Consider the following 19,044-nt stretch of genomic DNA (forward strand, 5'->3'; position numbering starts at 1 on the left):
CTATGTGACTTGTATCCATTGACATTACAGTGTAAATATGATACCCGAGTTCAATTTTGTGCTACAGAAATATGCTTAGCATTTATAAGTTAAATAACATTTCTTACTTATATTGCACTCTGCAATATTTCAGATATGTGAATATATTTTAAAATGAAGCCTTGACTCTACAATCCATTGACAGGAAGGGAGGTAACTGTGAATATGTACACAGTCCAGTCAGATGCTGTCTCTGACTCCATATGAAACCCCATAGTATCAAGACATAGAGGGAGGTAACTCTAGAATGTATATAAGACATTTTGTCTCATGTGGCACTTAAAAGCTCTAGTATCAGCAATGACAGAGTTCAAGAAGCACTCCAACTTCACTGTCATAATGTGACGGGGTGGTAAGATTTTTTATGAGGCACCTTGGTTCAACAGTCTTCACAAAGTTACAAGAAATCTGAACACTGAGCACACCTACCTGAGGCAGAGGTGGTTTGGTTGTAGGTGGATCAGCTTTAGGGTCGACAATCATCTCAGACTTTTCTGTGGCCCAGTATGTATCATCGTCAACAACAAATGTAGCTCTGTAACAATATCATATGGTAAAGAAGAATCAGCCTGGGCATAAGTTATTCAAAGTCATCATGATACACAACACCATTATCAACATCATCTTCTTCATCAACTTAAGACTCTCAAATTCAAATTTAATTCACATCATCATCATCATCATCATCATCATCAAATCTAATTTGCACCCCATTTCCTTTAGAAGCTGGCATGATGAACTAGAACCCTTTCATATGGACACACAACTTAATTATTGCAGTGGATGCATTTGTTGTGTTTCAATATATAATAGTTCCTGTTAATTCGAGCCGTGAAGGTCCAGGGTAGAACAGGCCCATGCTTGCCATAAAAGGCAACTATACTTGTAGTAAGAGGCAACTACTGGGATCAGGTGGTCAGGCTTGCTGACTTGGTCGACACATGTTATTGGTTCCCAACTGCATAGGTCAAGTTCATGCTGTTGATCACTGGAACATCTTGACCAGTCTCAATCAATATTTACAGACCGCCGTCATATAGCTGGAATATTGCTGAGGGCAGCATGAAACTAAACTCACTCCCTCACTCCTGTTAATTCACACAGACCAAGACATTTGGCAAGCTGAAGGTCAAAGTGTGTACCGGAATTCAAGATGTCCATATCTATCTGGGGAAGTCCATGCCAGTTTTACATTCCTCTTGGCATCAAGACTGGTGCTTCTCAGAGCTTCACCCTGAAATGAACCACATCCAACACTTCAGATTCATGTACACACAATGTTAACTTAAAAACTGTTCAAATGTGACTGTGGGTTAGGTGCTTGACTCACGTGAGGTGATTTGAATCCCTGATGGGTCTCTACCTAACTAAAGTACTAAAATGTACTAGAATCTGTACTTTACTGAGAAAGTGTTATCCCAAACATAACATGTTACACAAAATTCATTTTGAAAACACTTTGATCAGATGATTTATCAACATGATTTATTTTCAAAATCAGCCTGTCTGTAAATGTTTAACATTGTATGATGAATCATTATAATTTCTACAGATAAGAAAAGCAATAATTGGATAAATTATCTCAAAATGTATGTGTGTGTCTCCAGCCTGATTGATAAGCAACTGATACCTCCAGCATTACTGATAAACTTAGCAAGTCTGGACTCTGACTTAAAAGAATCAGGTAGTGAATCTATGTTAGGGCAGAGAAGCATGTTCTAGAACCCTTTCATGGACACAGCAATCCACAATTATTCAACGAAGATCTGGTAGGTTACTTGTGTTCAACTATAATTATGTTCAATATAAACTTAAGTTCACCCTCTAAATCCATGTAAATATATCCTACTGAGAACAATTCATAGAAAACTTGCATTTTGGAGTCTCTGCATTACCTCCAGTCATGACATGAACAACGGTGGTAGTCAAGAACAATAAGTTCTATTAATCTTTGAGCATTAAATATGAGTTATGAGAAGCTTAGATTTTCTATAGAGAGAGATCTCCAGATAAGTGACTGACATCACTGTGATAATTATTAAAGAATCAATTTTGTCAATCCATCAATTGATAAGTTTTCATCTCTGTTGAATTCTTCAAATGAAAGTGTAACTAAAAATGTTGTGGTTTTTATTCATCAAGCCATGTTGATAAGAAAATTGTATATAATAATAATTTAATAATAAAAATAATTTACTAATATAGCGCCTAGTATCCATCTGACTTGTTGCTCACTGGATGCTGTAATCAAAATCTGATTATTATTACCCCAGATAACCAATGCTGCCTCAAAGGTGCTCAAAGGTTATAGTCACATGACTTTACCTCACCAGGTACCTATTTTCTGCTGGGCTTCAAAGAGTGGCAACTTTTAACAAATTCACTTGCCCAAGGTGAGACCACATGTGTCAAGTCCTGAAAACACTCAGGAGTCTCAAGCTGCCAAACAAGGTCATCCATCCAAGGAGTGCCTGAGCTCGACGGTGCTTAACTTCAACAAATTTGTGACCTGAGCTCTACCCACAGGACCACTATGAAAGATACAACAGGCCTGTGGCCTCCTCAGTACTGAAGTAAAGACTGACTGATTGACTCACATCATCCTGGTTATTGAGGCAGTCTTTACCCACAGAGGTTCCATCTACTGCTGCCCACTTGCCCACTGCCTTCCGAGGCTGGTTCACGGACTTGTAATCTGTGGCCCAAGCCACAATCATGAAGGAGCGGAAATAGGTGTCTCCTTCACTAGTCAGATTAACTGGAAACAAATCATATTAATTCTGTGTTAATCTTGCAGTAATACACATGTATGTTGAATGTTCCAAACTGAGCACCAAAAGCAGGGGAACTGGAAAAAATAATTCCAACTTGCATGTTGTTAGAGGTTCTCAGGTATTTTAACATTGCAACTGTTACATATTAGTATTAATGCCTCATTTAGTTACTGAATCTGATATAATTCACCTCTAGAGAGAGTGACTGAAAACAAATTTTATACAATATATTTTTTTCTTTTTTTAAGGGGTGGCTGGGGTGGCCTAGTGATTAAAACTCTGGCTCTACCTGCTGATGACTGGGTTCGACTCCCTACAACGGTACAATGTGTGAAGCCCATTAATTGCAGGAACATTGCTAGAAGCAGCAAAAAACTCATTTACTTTCTTCACTTACAATTAGCTAGATTGACCATTTTATTTGATCATTGGTTTGGACTTTGCATAATACACATTTCCTGTATGTATTTCCTTTATTTTAAAAGCTGAGATAACCTAACAAATTAACCTACCTTTGATTTCTTCCAAGGGAGCGTAATAGGTCCTTGACACGATGATCTTGAAAGGTGAGGGCATCCTCTGTGGATCCACATTGTCTGGGACGTTGTTTGGAAGGAGTGTCTGACAGTTACAGCATGTTGTAGTGTCAAGGATAGGGTTATAGGCCAGCGCCATGGCGCACATTGCCACCAGCACTGCCGCACGCAACATCACGACAATCTACCTCTGCCTTGTTACAATCTGGAAATAAACATGAAAGTGTGAGCATGCTGTTTACAGTCAGTGGTGTTGGTAAAAAGGACAGGGAAACAAAACATGGTTTCTATACATCCATGAAGAGAAACAAATCAGGATCTTCCGAATGGCACATGATTGTCCAGAGAGACTATGAGGGCAAGTCTAATTTTGAACACACTCTTTATTTACCTGGCTGTTAGTTGGTTGTTTGTTTGGTGTTTAATGCCACCCTCAGCAATATTCCAGCTATATGTCACCAGACTTTAAATAATCAAATCTGGACCACACAATCCAGTGTTCAACATTTTGAAATCTGCTTAGCAAACAATTTTATGCACATGTGTATATCTGATCCATTTCCTAAGAAATGTCAAAGTTGCAAAAAAACACTTCTCAATGTGGTTGACAAGCATGATATTTCATAACTATTTTGTCTATAATTTTACTGAAACATGCATATTAGTCTAAAGAGATGATATTTAGTTTTCAAAACTAGTAAAACTAGAACTTATATACTTCTGAGTTCTTCATCTTGGACATGATAAGTTACAACTGTTACAGGGTGAGGAGGCAACTAGTTCAAAATGGCACAACCATGGACGTGAGCTTCCCCATTGAAAAGAACAGCCCATAACATAAATTCCATGAGGTAGTGGAGAGAAATTTTACGGATGTCACTTTCTGTAATATGAAACATGTCTCACAGTAATTAATGGAGCATTTGATCAGCCTGTTTATTTGTTTGCCTTACACCAGTGAAAGACTTTGACTTCTTCCTGCCTGCACCCTTTTCTAAAAATTCTTCTACTTGGATGTTCCCAAACAGTTTCTATGTCATATTATTATCATCATCATTTTTATAATGCTAAAACATAACTTAGGGTAACTGGAGTGTACTCTAGTAGCCCAGTCCCCTCATATGGGTACAATATGTGAAGTCCTTTCATGGTATCCGCTACTGTTAGTGTTATACACTGCTGGAACATTGCTACAAAGAAGATATCATTTCAGACTGATAACATTTTATGAAATGCACAACCCCATGGCACCAGACTATCTAAATGAAGACGTACCAGATAGAGTTGTCCAGCTAAGTAATCATTATAACAGAAACCGATCATACCTACAAATGTACAATGAAATCCCATCTGCATATCTGTTTCACACTGGTGCCACTAACTCACAATAAGTCATACACTACTTGACATCTACCAAGGACAAAACAGCCATCTTTAGTTAAAGGAGTGTACAAATGTAGAATATTAGATCACTACACACTGAAATTGAGTCACAAAAATACACAAGAACAAGCTCTTGAACAAAGATACTTGAAACACTGGGTGGAAATAGGCTCATGTTGATATCACAATAAAGCCAGACCAATTTTATTTCTTGTTTTACAGATCCGCCTGTCATATTTTTCCAAGAATAAGACAAAAATAGCAGTAGCTTTTCAGTTGCCAAATGAAATCTCAAAATGGGATTTTAGTGTAATCAACATGTCTACAGATGTAAATTAGGTCAGGATACAAGACAGTTAGTAGTAACAGTGAGCTTAATACTGTATACCCACAACCAATATGTGACTTTGTAAAGTGTTTGCTTGTTTGTTTCAGAGCAGTTACCTTGTATTATTTCATTCATCAGTCCACTAATGATTCATTCTAGGGTCTAAAGAAATGATCAAGATGTACAGTTCTCTACATTGTTACTTCATGGGACCCTTATTTTATCCGAATGGACCCTTAGAACTAAAAATACTTGGTGCTCCTCGGGGGTGCCATGTTTGTGAGTAAAACCCTGTCAAATCTGCCACAAATTGGGAGTCTGACAACAAGGGGATACCTTATGATCAAGATAACTTCTTTTATATTAATTTTACATCACCATCTTCAACATTTTTAATTGTCCTTTTAATGATTCTCATTGAAACTACGTTTCACTCAACACCGATCATGTTGACTACAACATACTTGTATGTTACAGAGGGTGGAGTTGAAGGGATACACAGAAATACTCCAGTTGTTCTAGAATGAGACATAGCTGCAAAATGTAGGAATACACAATGACCAAAATATCAGCTCAAGAAAATTCAACACTGTGGAATTTGAATATAGTCTTCAATACACAACAAGACTTATCTTGGTAGTCAAATGAATTCAATATTACCACACCTGCTGTAATCTCTCCATACTGAGTCATACCCTATAATTGCTGCTGAGACCCCCCTCCCCCTTGATGATTTGCAGCCATGGTGCACTGCCATCTCACCCACTCCATCAACTGGGGATGCTGGGGCATGTTGAAGCTATTATTAGCAGCAGCAGATTTCACACACATGTGGCTTTAGTGGTCATAAGGACAAACTTCCTCTAAATATTCCTGCTACAGCCTCATACCACACAACCACATCTTTTTTGCATTTAAACATGTTAAATACATCGTTTGACACATTTATGATGGTTTCCAGAGTGTAGTATTCCTGCAGATCAATGTGGGTAAGGTTATGGTGCTAGTCTGTTTCACAGTCCCTGAACCACATCATTTTGCCTCATGCCAAGCCTTCTCAGCAGTGCTAAAACCTTAAATGAAGAAGTCTAGATTTCCTCAGGTTCTGAATCTCTGGTCTTCCTGGAGCACCTTTTCAATTAAAATAGGTTTGTTCGTTAGGATCAAAATTATGTATATTCAGAGACTACGCCTTAGTCTAGTTATGGCATTTGTGTTGTGGGAGCCTAGAACAGCTGTGCACAGATAATGATGGTCAGTGGCTTTAACCATGATAGCCCATCAGTGTTAATGATGCATGTAGCCATGGTGATGTCTATCACCTGCTACACTTCATTTCACTGCTTTTTATCACAATCACACAATTCATCAAAGCACAAGACAAATTTCTGTCCAGTTGGTGAAATCAACAGGAGACCTTTCCTTCATAAAATGGTAGTTTGTAATATATAATTAACACATAATATTAATATATGATTAAGACATGACAATGTAGGTGCACCATTTCAGTTTCAGGTGTGCCATGAATTCATGGTCTTTTAAACTGAACTTCAAATCATTATACGACTTGAGTGAGGGAGCAAGCGAGTGAGCCAGTTCGTTTAGTTTTACGCCGCACTCAGCAATATTCCACCTATATGGTGGCAGTCTAAATAATTTCAGTCTGGACCAGACAATCCAGTGACCAACAACATGAGCATCGATCTGTGCAATTGGGGACCAATAACATGTGCCAACCCAATCAGTGAGTCTGACCACCTGATTCCTTTAGTCGCTTCTTACGACAAGCATGGATTGCTGAAGGTCTATTCTACCCCGTGACCTTCATGTATCATCATGATCATCACACACTCTACCAAGTTTACCTGATAATTACATTTTTTTTTATCCTAATATTTCAGAATACATGTAATATGTATTTCTAGACATTACTTTTCAGTTTGTATGCAAACGGATCAAGCACTGTGTGTACATCTACTATCTACTGGTGAAGGACTACATCAATATGGTGTACTCATATGTTATAAACTACTGAAAGATTGAATAAACATAGATATTTTTTGTTTGTACTTACTGGAGCACAATAAATTATTAAATATATGAGGCCAGTTGTTTGGCAGTCAGACAAGCAGGGATGAAAATATGTTTATGAATTTATTACAGCCTAGGGCAAATTGTCAAACTATTAAACACACAGTCTCATCCATCTACCTAGTCTGTCACTGCATTATTCTCCCTTCTTCCCAGCCCTTCTGCAATGCTAAAGCCCCAAATACAACATGTCTAAACTTCCTCAGTTTTAGAATGACACATCTCACTGAAGCTCCTTAATTTAAAATGAATTGGGTTTTTTTATCAAAATTAAATATACAATCTACCAGTGTCACAAATGAGATTATACTGTTCTTTGTCAAAAGGGTTTTAAATTCTAATGTTATTGATCTATAATGTAATTACTAATTGTTCTTGTTACAATATGGTTAAAATATTGCTGATGGTACAATAAATGTTAACTCACCCAAATTAGTTTTCAAATTTTGATAGGTAGTTGGGCTAGCTAAGTCTGAAAGTTCCTAAGCCACAAAATAATCAAACAGTATCTCAGGGAGTACATCCGCTACACAAGGTATATGTTAGTCAGCACTGATTCATTGCAGGTACTGGCTGCTTCACTGAACAGGAGTCTGGCATGTTTACACACTGAGACAGGATAGGCTAAAGTTTCACACTTGGTAAGACGTAGACTTGTTTCAAGTCCCTGCTGAATTTAACTCTGTGGTTGGACAGTAATCACAACAGCAAGTCAAGATAACAGCACAGGATTCTCGAAGGTCTCTTAGCGCTAACATAGTCCTAAGTGTCCTACATTAACTTAAAACTATGTTAGCATGAAGAGATCTTCAAAACTCTAGACCCAGGACAACAGTTGTCTATGGGACAGACATGTTCTTATTATGTCCGTAATCTGGACATTAGACTTAAACTATTAAATAATGCTTTGGGGACCCGTGGAAGTGTAGCTAAGACTGCACTGACTTTTTATATATTGCCAGTCAGGGCCCTTATTCTCAAAGCATTCGTAGCCCTAAGAATTCTTAACTTTGATCGTAGCCAATGTGTTAAGAATGGGCTTAAGAAGTTTGTAGCGCTATGAATGTTTCGAGAATAGCTAGCCAGACATCTAAGAACTCTGTATAGTATACTGGGTTTTTTAAAAACATATTTTAAGTCAACAAGATGGATGTCACTGAATTCTTGTAAGTTGTTATACATAGGGAACTAATGTTACAAGAACAAAGGCATTTACGAAACACCTTTGTGATACTTATTAACCACACATGGTACTCTGTGTTACTAATTTTAAGAAAGTACATCTGCAAAGATATTAACAATACTTCACAATTACAGGTTTTGGTCAAAGATGACTATATTTTAGATTATCACTGAAGCATAACTGTGCTTATATTTCATTTAATTATGTTTTGATAAATTGTCATCCAGCTTTATAGAAGCACAATAACCTTCACTACAGTCAGTCACACTATGTACATTGAGCACTAACTTTGTTGAAATAACCAAACCTAACAGTTACACATTCTACATCATCCTTCTATTCCATTCTTTAATCATGATTACGGCCATGTTATGCTAATCATGTTATGGCTGCACTATTCATCTTCTGGCCTGAAAACTATTTTTCTTCTAAAGTATGTATGACAAACATAACATCACTTAATCCCTGATTACTTGCATGAAACCTTCTTATTGTATATACATGTACATCCTCAAACTTAAAAGTAATAACAAAACCTCACTCAGTATATATATCCTCCGGAATGTCTCCACACAACAGAACACAAATGTGCCAATATTTCTGTAAGTAGAGTATTATACACAAACTCAGAACACTTTAATTACACTGAATTGCACTTCAATGTAACTTTGCATCAACAGCAAATTCCAAGAATTCTTCTCCATGGGGCATTCTGGCATATGGTAGGATTCTTGCAACTGTTCACCAACCTGTTTGTAGACCGATACACATTAAGGGAAGACAGGTTCACTGGCTGATAACCTAGCTGATACAGAGGCTCTAGACTAAGGCTTACGTGTCACTACATTAACATGGAACACAGCCCCCGTAAAATGAAGAAACTTGCCCATTTAGGGCCATTCCGAAGAGTTACGGTAAAGTCTGGTCACAGTGAAAACAACATGATTCGAGGATTGTGAGACTGACTACACAGCCCTAGTCTGTCCCACAGTCCATGAACCACCCCTCGCCCTCCCTGCAACCACCCCTCACCCTCCCTGCAACCACCCCTCACCCTCCCTGCAACCACCCCTCACCTTCACCTTCCCTGCAACCACACCTTGCCCTAACTGCAACCACTCCTCACCCTCACCCTCCCTGCAACCACCCCTCACCCTCGCCCTCCCTGCCACCACCCCTCACCCTCATCCTCCCTGTAACCACTCCTCGCCCTCCCTGCAACCACACCTCACCCTCCCTGCAACGCTATAGCCCTAAATGAAGAAAGTCTAGATTTCCTCTGGTTGAGGTTCTGAATCTGCCATCACTTGGGATCCTTTTCAGTTCAAAAGGAACTACTAGTTTCTATCACAATTATATATTCCAAGGCTAAGCTTTAAAGTAACAAGACTTTCTCAGTCCAACAAATTTGAAAGAGTTAGTTAACTATTCTTACACAACTGTACAATGATGCATTCTTGAATATTTTCTCATGATATATTCATCGGTGACTCTAGTATGTCTCACAGTCCCTAAACCACATTATTTCCCTAATGGCTGGCCCTCCCTTCTACGTTAAAGCCCTTCTTGTAAACAGTTCTAGATTTCCTCTAGTTCAAGTTCTGAATCTCCCATCACTCGGAATAATTCCAAACTAAATGGAATTACTAGTTTCTGTCAAAATGATAAACATTCAGAGACTAAGCATTAGTGTAACAGAGCCAAACCAAAGTCTTCTATTTGTGTCCAACTCATTTGAAACCCTTAAGTGGACTAAGTTTCACTAATGTACATAAAACATACTTGGACAATATTTCAAGTTACAATAACTGGTGAAGAAATATGTATCCCCTGAATCGAGTGATATATGTGTAGGATACCAAGCATATCTCTATTAGAAAACATATACCGTGCTGTAGCCTCACTTTTCACATTGAAGTTTGTCATTAAATTCACAAAACTGGCATGATTGAGTGAGTGAGTGGCATGAGTGAGTGAGTGAATGAGTGAGTGTACTGTAATGTCACTCCAGGCAATATTATATTTAAGCAACATCATGACGGGGGATACAAGAAATGGGCTTCGCAGTTTGTACCCATGAGGCAAAATGAATGCACACTTTAACCACTTGGCTAAAACTACTGCCCCTCGCATGAAGGTAACTGAGGTATTAGGACAACATGGGACTACTTTCAACAGTCTGGATTTACTGCCTTAAAGAGACATAAGCTGCACCAATTTGTCTGAAACTTGAGCTTGTAAGTTGTTTAGTGATTTATACCCAAAACCTCATTCAGTATTATTTACACTAACCAGGTTACTGATTTTCATACACATCTATGTGACAGTCTAGAATCAAGTTTTGTTTGTTCATGATTACCAAGGTTAACACAACATTAATTACAATATCTTCACACAAACTGGGATCAAGGCCCTGAGAATCCTTCTCACTGTTACTCATCAAGATGTCAATACCTAACTGTGAACATATTCTTGTGTCATACAGTGTTTACCCCGTGTTGCCTTCCATGTACCTTGTGTTACAATATGGCTGAAATATCCACCTTACCACTGATATAAGTTTTATTCAACAAGCAATTTCCTCCTGCTAATACTCCCAGTTATCTGACTGTACAATGATTGAGAGGAAATACCAGCTGTTTGTTGTGTTTCAAGGTAGGGTTGCCAGGCATGATGTCAGAATAGCTTGGATCGCCCAGCTGCTGAGACAAACCCGACAGACATGTTGAACCTGTCCCTGGGTCACTTCAAACAGGGATGGAGAATGCTCAAAGTCAGAGATGATGAGGTACATAGAAACAGGTCGGGGTCACTGCAGCGACTTACACGAGATAAAAGTATACAGGTGAATATTAAGGGATGATCTCAGAGGAGTGACATGCTTGCAGATGGCGCAGTGGAGGAAATGGGTGGTGGTATAATCATGTTAATGCTGTCAGTTGTATGATATATGTGTATTTGTGGAAAGGAGAGAGAGAGAGAGAAAGAGAGAGATTTGTATATTTCTGGAAAGAGAGAGAGACAGACTTGTATATTTCTGGAAAGAGAGGGCGAGAGAGAGAGAGAGAGAGAAAGAAAGAGAGAGAGAGAGAGAAAGACTTGTATATTTCTGGAAAGGGATACATTTTTTTCCACAAATTTCATTATTTTTACTTCTTCTTCTTAACTAAAGTTATTCAGTTTAACTTTGAATACAGATAGCATGACCAAAGTCTTAAAGAATAAATGCCAGATAATTCATGGCAAGTTTCATCAAAGGTCATGCAAATAGGTCAGGTTGGTATGACTTAACAGCTGACCCTATTAAACATGTTTGAATTACATTATTATATAATCCTTGATACCAAACTGCCATGCACTGTCCAACATATCCATAACATATCTCAAGTTATATACATCAGATAACATAACGCCCCTCCTCAGACTAGAAGCAGACATACCGTCTTGATCTAGACAAGTGCAACCTGTTTATACAAGTGACGTGATTGTGGGATGGGGCGCTAGGAGAGGAGGTGCACCCAATGCACACTGATCATGTCACCGAGCATGAAAAATGCATTTTTATGTAACGTATGTCAAACATTTAAGAAGAAACTTGTTACTGATCTTGTGTTTTATTTTCAGAGAATCAGGTTTCAAATCGTTTAGTGGGTTTGGTATATTTTTGAGCTTACTACTGTAGGCATCAAAATGTGTTTGGATCAATATGATATTTTCTCTTTGATTTGAACAAACTTTATCTACATCTCCATGTCTCTACAATGACTTCAACTGTCGTTATAATATAAGCTCTATATTTAATCATAATGAAATAAAATTAATCAGCAATATATTCTGTGAGTTGCCATGTCCATTGCACAACAATAAAAATGTGATTATGTTTTCCACTGACAAAAATCAATTAACATAACATCATAAAAAAATACGTACTTTTAAGACTTGTTAATTTTGTAGGTAATGACAGTCAGTCTGTCACTTAAATAATCTGTCTTAATTATCATAAACAAATCAACAAATCGCTGAAAGTGTTGCAAGTAGACACAGACACTCAAAACAGTGCAATACAAATATCAAAGAAAAGTACACACTTCTACACTTGTAGACAGCAGAGTAGGGTGGGAATCAAAACATGCTTCACATTTTCACACCTCAAAAAATATTTTTGTTTCATCAAATTTCAACATTTCCTTTTATTTATAGGATGAAAGGAAAACAAAACTTTGGAAGATGACAATATACTCTGCTTGGACTAGCACCATGAGCACAGGCTAATGTAATATGACTCCATCTCGTCCAGACTAAGGGCATATCTGCAGTGGCTAGTCACACTAGGCTTCCTGTGTGTTTCTTCTCACATATCTGTTTCACTTATCTATCCTTATCTTTCTATTTCATTTCTCACAAACCCCTACAACCTTAGCTGGTACATAGAGAGAGGGAGGGAGTGAGAGAGAGAAAAAAATAGAAAAAGAGAGGAGACAGAGTGACATAAAGACACAACTCTGTGTGTACATAGACTAACAGCTAGTCTCTGAAATGAATAGTCTGAAAATGAAGTCTCAGGGCTCCATTTCATTATATTATTTTTTTCACTATGAATATTTTTTCAGGAAAATATGTTCATTTCAGAGACTAGCTGTTAGTCTAAGAACGCAGGAAGTCACATCCTTTAAATCTCTTCATGATATAATGTTCTTTTGGAATCAAAAGAGTCATGTGAACATGAAAATTCTTGATTAATATAATTAAGTATCAGTTGACTCAGGGGTGCTTGTTTAAGATAAAATTCTGAACCACAAGTAAGTTCCTGGTTCATAATCAACAACTATCATGATGCCCACTATGATGGTTTGAGGTCAAGAATAAACCTATAGGAAATATGAAAGAAGAGAGTTCTATGGATATACACCTTCTTCAATATAATATGAGCAATGTTTCAGGGTTTGATAATAGTATTAGTAGCTACACTGAAACATCGGTCATATTAATATCAAAGAGGACCACACTCCTTGCTCATCACACTAACTCCTAAATGCCACTCAAAGAAGTTATATAGCAAATATTGCAAAAACCTTATTCTTAAATAACAAATACATAATGATCAGGTGAAAACTATCAGAATGTTAATTAATACAATTCCTCAAAACGAAATATTACTTTGACTGACCAATATTTGACTAAGTAAACATCAGAATCTATCTTATGGACACATGATGTGTATATGACTAATTAGAATGTGCCATTTTGTCATTCGTTACTCAGGATTCTTCATCAAAGGAGTGTAAATTCATACATGCTACTCAAAACACTGGCAAAGAACACCAGATTTTACATGGCCAATCTTCCAATACAGTCATTTGAAAAAGACCGAGTGCTATTTCAGTCCTATGCTACTACAAATCTCAACTCAGTCATAAAAAGAAACAATACAACCACTTGTTACAGTGATCACATTCCAATGATAATTCACCACACACATCAGAAAGACAAGTTTAATCTGTGTTAAATTAAACAGAAATCACAGGATAGCTGTGGGATACTGCCTCGAGTTATTCTGGCCCCTTAATAAAAGTGTAAAGTTCACACTGCAGTTGGGCTGACATTAGGCCATAGTTGGCATCAAGTATCCACATCTCACTTCCTGGCTTCACAGAACAAGTGTCAGACCTTTACAAAATGGAGAAGAGACAAGCTTATACTTACATTATACGCATCTCATCTACGTGTGTAATAGCCTGTGATCATGAAGCATACATGCACATCTAACATCTACTGATCCAATTCTGTTATGACTGGTTATATTTGGTTCAGTATCCCTATTTCCCTATTGAAGTAAATACCAAATTGACAGTACCACATCGGAAAGATCACATCATTAGGAGAGAATAACACTCCCAACTTTTCAAACAAACTCCAAGTGACCCAGTATTCCAGAATCAACATGACATACCTGGCTCAAATACTGGTATAATCCACACAATTATAATCAAACAGAGCAGTTCCTTCTGTTTCCAACTCAGCAGAAAGTTGCCTCCATTCTACTGCTCCAAGCAGATAGGATTTCACTGCCAAATATGGACCACGTGACCTACCAGGCTGTTTTTGACCTGCCTGATTCAGAGGGAAGCAGCGTGGGCTCGAAATAAACCGTCTCTGCAGCCCACAACATACACAGTAACAGCCAAGTGTAGCACTCCTGTCAGTGGGGTGTGTTTGTTTGGGAGCTCCGACCATCTGGAGATGCATGCAGTAGTGAGCAATCTTCAAAGGGTCTTGTGGATATGATAACCATGGACTTAGGAATGTGTTCTGGTGCACATGAACTAATAGATGGCACTTGTACCTACTGGGTTGTACATTCTGGTTTGCTGTGTTATCCTAATTACTATCAGGGGGATTTACTATTGTTACATTGTGTTGAACCCATCCCCCAGCCACACTTCACATAATCTTCAAATATATAACTTGTCAATCATAAAAACTTGCTCTTCATAATCCCTCTCCCCCCAACCCCTATACCCATCCATTCCCCCCCCCCCCCCGACCCCCCGACCCCCAATCCCCATCCCTACCTTTTCCTGATTTTGCCATGATGCATGTAACACGTAACTGACTCCCCAAAATGTTACCCTGACCCCCTCTCATGACATAAAGATTCATGATGACTCTTGCTTAACTTTTTATGCCCTCATGCAGAAAAACCTGCCAATCTAACTCCCCAAAACATGTTCATTACTCTCTCTCCTGAGACCCCTGAAGGTCCTGGGGTAGAACAGGTCTTCAGCAACCCATGCATGCCACAAAAGGCGACTATGCTTGTCGTGAAAGGCGACTAACAGGATCGAGTGGTCAGGCTCGCTGACTTGGTTGACACATGTCATCAGTTCCCAATTGCGCAGATCGATGGTCGTGTTGTTGATTACTGGATTGTCTGGTCCAGACTTGATTATTTACAGACTGCCACCACATAGCTGTAATATTGCTGAGTGTGGCGTAAAACTTAACTTACTCACACTCACTCACTCACTCTCTTGACACCTGATAACTCCTACGTTTTTTTTGCTTGGAGAAATCACTGCTTTCATAATCATTTACTCACTCATCTCATTTTCCTTGACAGTAGCATAACACAGTACTGGTTCCATAAAAGATTTTTTTTTAAAAAAATGTCAAAACCTGTTAAGTAATATTCTAAGAGACATACAAGAATGATCATAAACAAATCCAACCACACGCTCTTAAGACTGACATCAAGGAACTCATAAGCTCAGAAACAAATACACCCCAACTGGCATGCTTTGTTGGCAAACTTCATGGCTGGTTGAACCAGGTGAGACTGGGTCACTCTACTGCCCTTACCAGTCTCTGTCACCAAGAGCTGAGGCTCTCCCCTCAGGAATGACATTTCTAGAAAGCCGAGCACTGTCACTGTATGTGTAGCTGGGGGAGTCTGTGACAGTCTGATGCATGGCAAATAACATGGAATACAGTCAACAATAATGGATACCTGGCATTTGTGATAATGTCTGGGACATTATCTGAGATTATTTGATCTTGAAAAATGAACTGAATGACTACAAATAAGATGTAATGTTGCAAATACAGGTATAAGAATGTGGAATATCAGGCTGCTTCCTCATCCATATTATCTGTAGTAATATGAGTTATCTTAACTATATAGTTTACGAACATTTCATGGGTCAGTCCACTGTTGCACTAGTTTGCTATTTAGCCAAAAATAATCAGGAACAGACTCTGCCTCTTAGTTACTCCATGACTTGTGAAAATATAGAATGATTTTGAATTTTTTCTTTTTTTCACAATCTTATAATATTACATAAATTACTTGTCAAAACTAAGCTGCAATCTAGATGGATAAGACCAATAATGGATAAAACCAATATCAACCCCAAGGGAAATTCTCAAAATATGTAAAATAACAACATGTTCAAGTGCCTCACAAGACTGTCAAAATTGTCTTATGATCAGTGTACTATCCAAGATTTAACTTCCATATTCTGCTGTTGTGTAAACATACCCATGGAGTAAGTGAGGTGAGCTGGATGTAAATAATTGTAATGCCAGTTATTTTGTAATAACAGCATTTGAGGTATATTACCGTATAAAAATTGGAATGGCAGGAAGAAAGTCACAACTATTGAGGATGCAGGTGATATGCCAGTCTGGGATTCCCACCAGGGAAAGTGGACTTTCACACAGGGGATGTAACTTTGACTAATAATATCTAAGTCTAAAACCACAGATACCAAAGACTCACAGAGCCTGAACCATATCCTCCCATTTGGCCAACCATTACCGTAATGCTATGGCCTGTAACGCAGAAAAGCTTTCCACTGTTCTGTCAAACCATGTATGTTTAAAACATAAGTGTCAGTATGCTTGTTCTTTTTATCCCTGTTTCCTGACTGTGTTGGAAAATTTGTCTTCAAGATGAATGACAGCCATATTTTCAACTTTTCTCATAAAAATATTTCCATAATGATAATATTACTAAAAACACTTTGTTTCTATATTCATGAAAGAATACATGGCATCCTTCAACCACTTGGACACTCACCAGGCACTGACCAGTTTCTAGTAATTTGTATTCATATATGCACAATAAATACAAGATGTATCATACTAGACACTGTTACCTGAAAGGTATTCACACCAGTGCAAAAGGGGATAGTCCCTGTTGACATACACACACAGTGCCATATCTTATACTAAGACGCCTACATAGTTTTGAACATAACAGCACAATACATGTGTGACATAGGCTGTGCTAAGCAGCGTAATACTCTCACAACAGAATAGAGACGACCAACCTACATATATGCATGAATGAGCCATTGAAAGACAGGACAAGCCTCTTGCTAGACCTTTTCCTCTGGGGAAATACATACTTCCACACTTTGTTGTGGTATAGTTACATGATTTGGGGAAATGACTGAAATATTTGGAAATTAGTGTGTCCACATATATCCCAATGATTTCAAACCATGTTAACAGAAAACACTGCTATATAAAATGTATATGTATATATGAGCAAGCCTGCTCGTACTCACAAAACGTGTTGCATGGTCCTGGAATTTGACCTACTTTTTTTTTATCCAAGGATAGTGTTAAATTGAATGAAAATTTGTTTGTTCTTCACAGTTAATACTGTACATTGTATATGAGGTGAATGAGTCATGTTTAAATATATGGCTTTTAGTTTTTTTCATGTTTATATTCTCATGATGTAGTATTTAAACATGGCTTAAAAATAAGATCTGTACCACATATACACATGGCACTGTATGTTTCTTGGTTTCAGTATTGAATACAAGACACCTGTTCTTTAAAATCTAGTAACTATTATTCATCATTACTTTATCAGGCTATCAATGCATATTGTGTACATTGTGTTACTACATTCTGGGACTACAGAGCATAACCAATTTATACAATACCTCATCATCTCCCATCAGAAACAATGTTTCACAATATGTTGATGTTTAGGTATCTAAACTACACAGGAACTGTAAACATTGTAACACCAGGACACACTTTGAAACTAAGAACTTCTTACAATGTTATGACTGACAAAACAGCCGTGAGCTGTCTTACTGTGACACATCTGTAGTATGAAGTTGAACATAGCCTCATAGGGCAGGCAGTGTCTGTGCTGCAGGCACTTTGAATTTCTTTGTAAGGACGAAAGTGTTTTCCTCATGAAAAATCATTTGCTGGTTGTTGAACATAGTAATGCACCTAATAGGAAGAATCAACATAATAGGCACATATATTGATATATTCAAGTTGGGTTTTTTTCAGTTGCTGTCAATCTGATGGCTAGATTTTATTAGCGCCTCCACGCCAACGAACAGTAAAAATGTTAACAGTAGACGTCCGGACAACTGTCGACTAAAACACAAGTATTTCTGTTGAATGTCTGTCTTTTCAAGCTGTACCTCATGCAACACACAAAAGACTTATGTAATTATCATTATCGATATGTCACACCAAAATTACATGCATAATTCCATCGAGATCAGCCGATTATTTACCTGTTGTCCACTGCGTACAACTCCACAGAAACAAGGCACTAAGAAATACAGGGGCAGATAATTCATAACAAGATATGCGTACCACTAATATATTTTTATCAGTGTTCCGAACGAGATAGCCATCGTTTAGCATATTGTGTCGTCTGGGTGTCTTCAGTATATTGACAGTCTGGGCAGAGTATAGCTTGACAAGGTTCTTATAATATATTATATTTGTCAGTTTCCTCAGATGCAAAATATCTCAAAACATATGAATCAGAATATTCATCCGGTAAGGGCGTGTATCCCAACATTGGTTAGGCGTGTATCCTAACATTGGTTAGGCGTGTATCCCAACATTGGTTAGGCGTGTATCCAACATTGGTTAGGTGTATCTCCCAGCATTAGTTAGGCGTGTATCCAACATTGGTTAGGTGTGTATCCCAACATTGCTTAGGCGTGTATACGAACATTGGTTAGGTGTGTATCCCAACATTGCTTAGGCGTGTATACCAACATTGGTTAGGCTTGTATCCTAACACGTTGCTCTAACCAGGAGCAACAGTTAATGTTTCATTATCATGAAGGGGTTATCTGACAGATTCGTAGATCAAGTATTTGAGAATGTTCACCTTTTCAAGACTGGGATTTGCAAGAACCTCGATGAGAACTTCTT

General features: G+C 38.0%; 1 protein-coding gene across 2 annotated transcripts in view; it reads right to left on the reverse strand.

The window, feature by feature from the left end:
* Positions 1-18,433, reverse strand: part of LOC137292155 (putative ferric-chelate reductase 1) — a 30,070-nt gene extending 11,637 nt beyond the window's left edge. The window contains exons 1-5 of one of the 2 annotated variants that reach the window (XM_067823702.1): positions 18,390-18,433; positions 3,326-3,554; positions 2,637-2,797; positions 1,182-1,273; positions 469-574 (exon numbers count right to left, since the gene is read on the reverse strand). In XM_067823702.1, coding sequence (XP_067679803.1) covers positions 469-574; positions 1,182-1,273; positions 2,637-2,797; positions 3,326-3,524 — 558 coding nt within the window. In that variant the 5' untranslated portion in view covers positions 3,525-3,554; positions 18,390-18,433. Of the gene's footprint in view, positions 1-468; positions 575-1,181; positions 1,274-2,636; positions 2,798-3,325; positions 3,555-14,284; positions 14,524-18,389 lie in introns of those variants that run through there. The other variant, XM_067823703.1, reaches the window with a different exon arrangement.
* Between the last annotated feature and the right edge of the window lie 611 nt (positions 18,434-19,044).

This window comes from Haliotis asinina, chromosome 7, assembly GCF_037392515.1.
Source record: "Haliotis asinina isolate JCU_RB_2024 chromosome 7, JCU_Hal_asi_v2, whole genome shotgun sequence".
Classification (NCBI taxonomy): Eukaryota; Metazoa; Mollusca; class Gastropoda; order Lepetellida; family Haliotidae; genus Haliotis; species Haliotis asinina.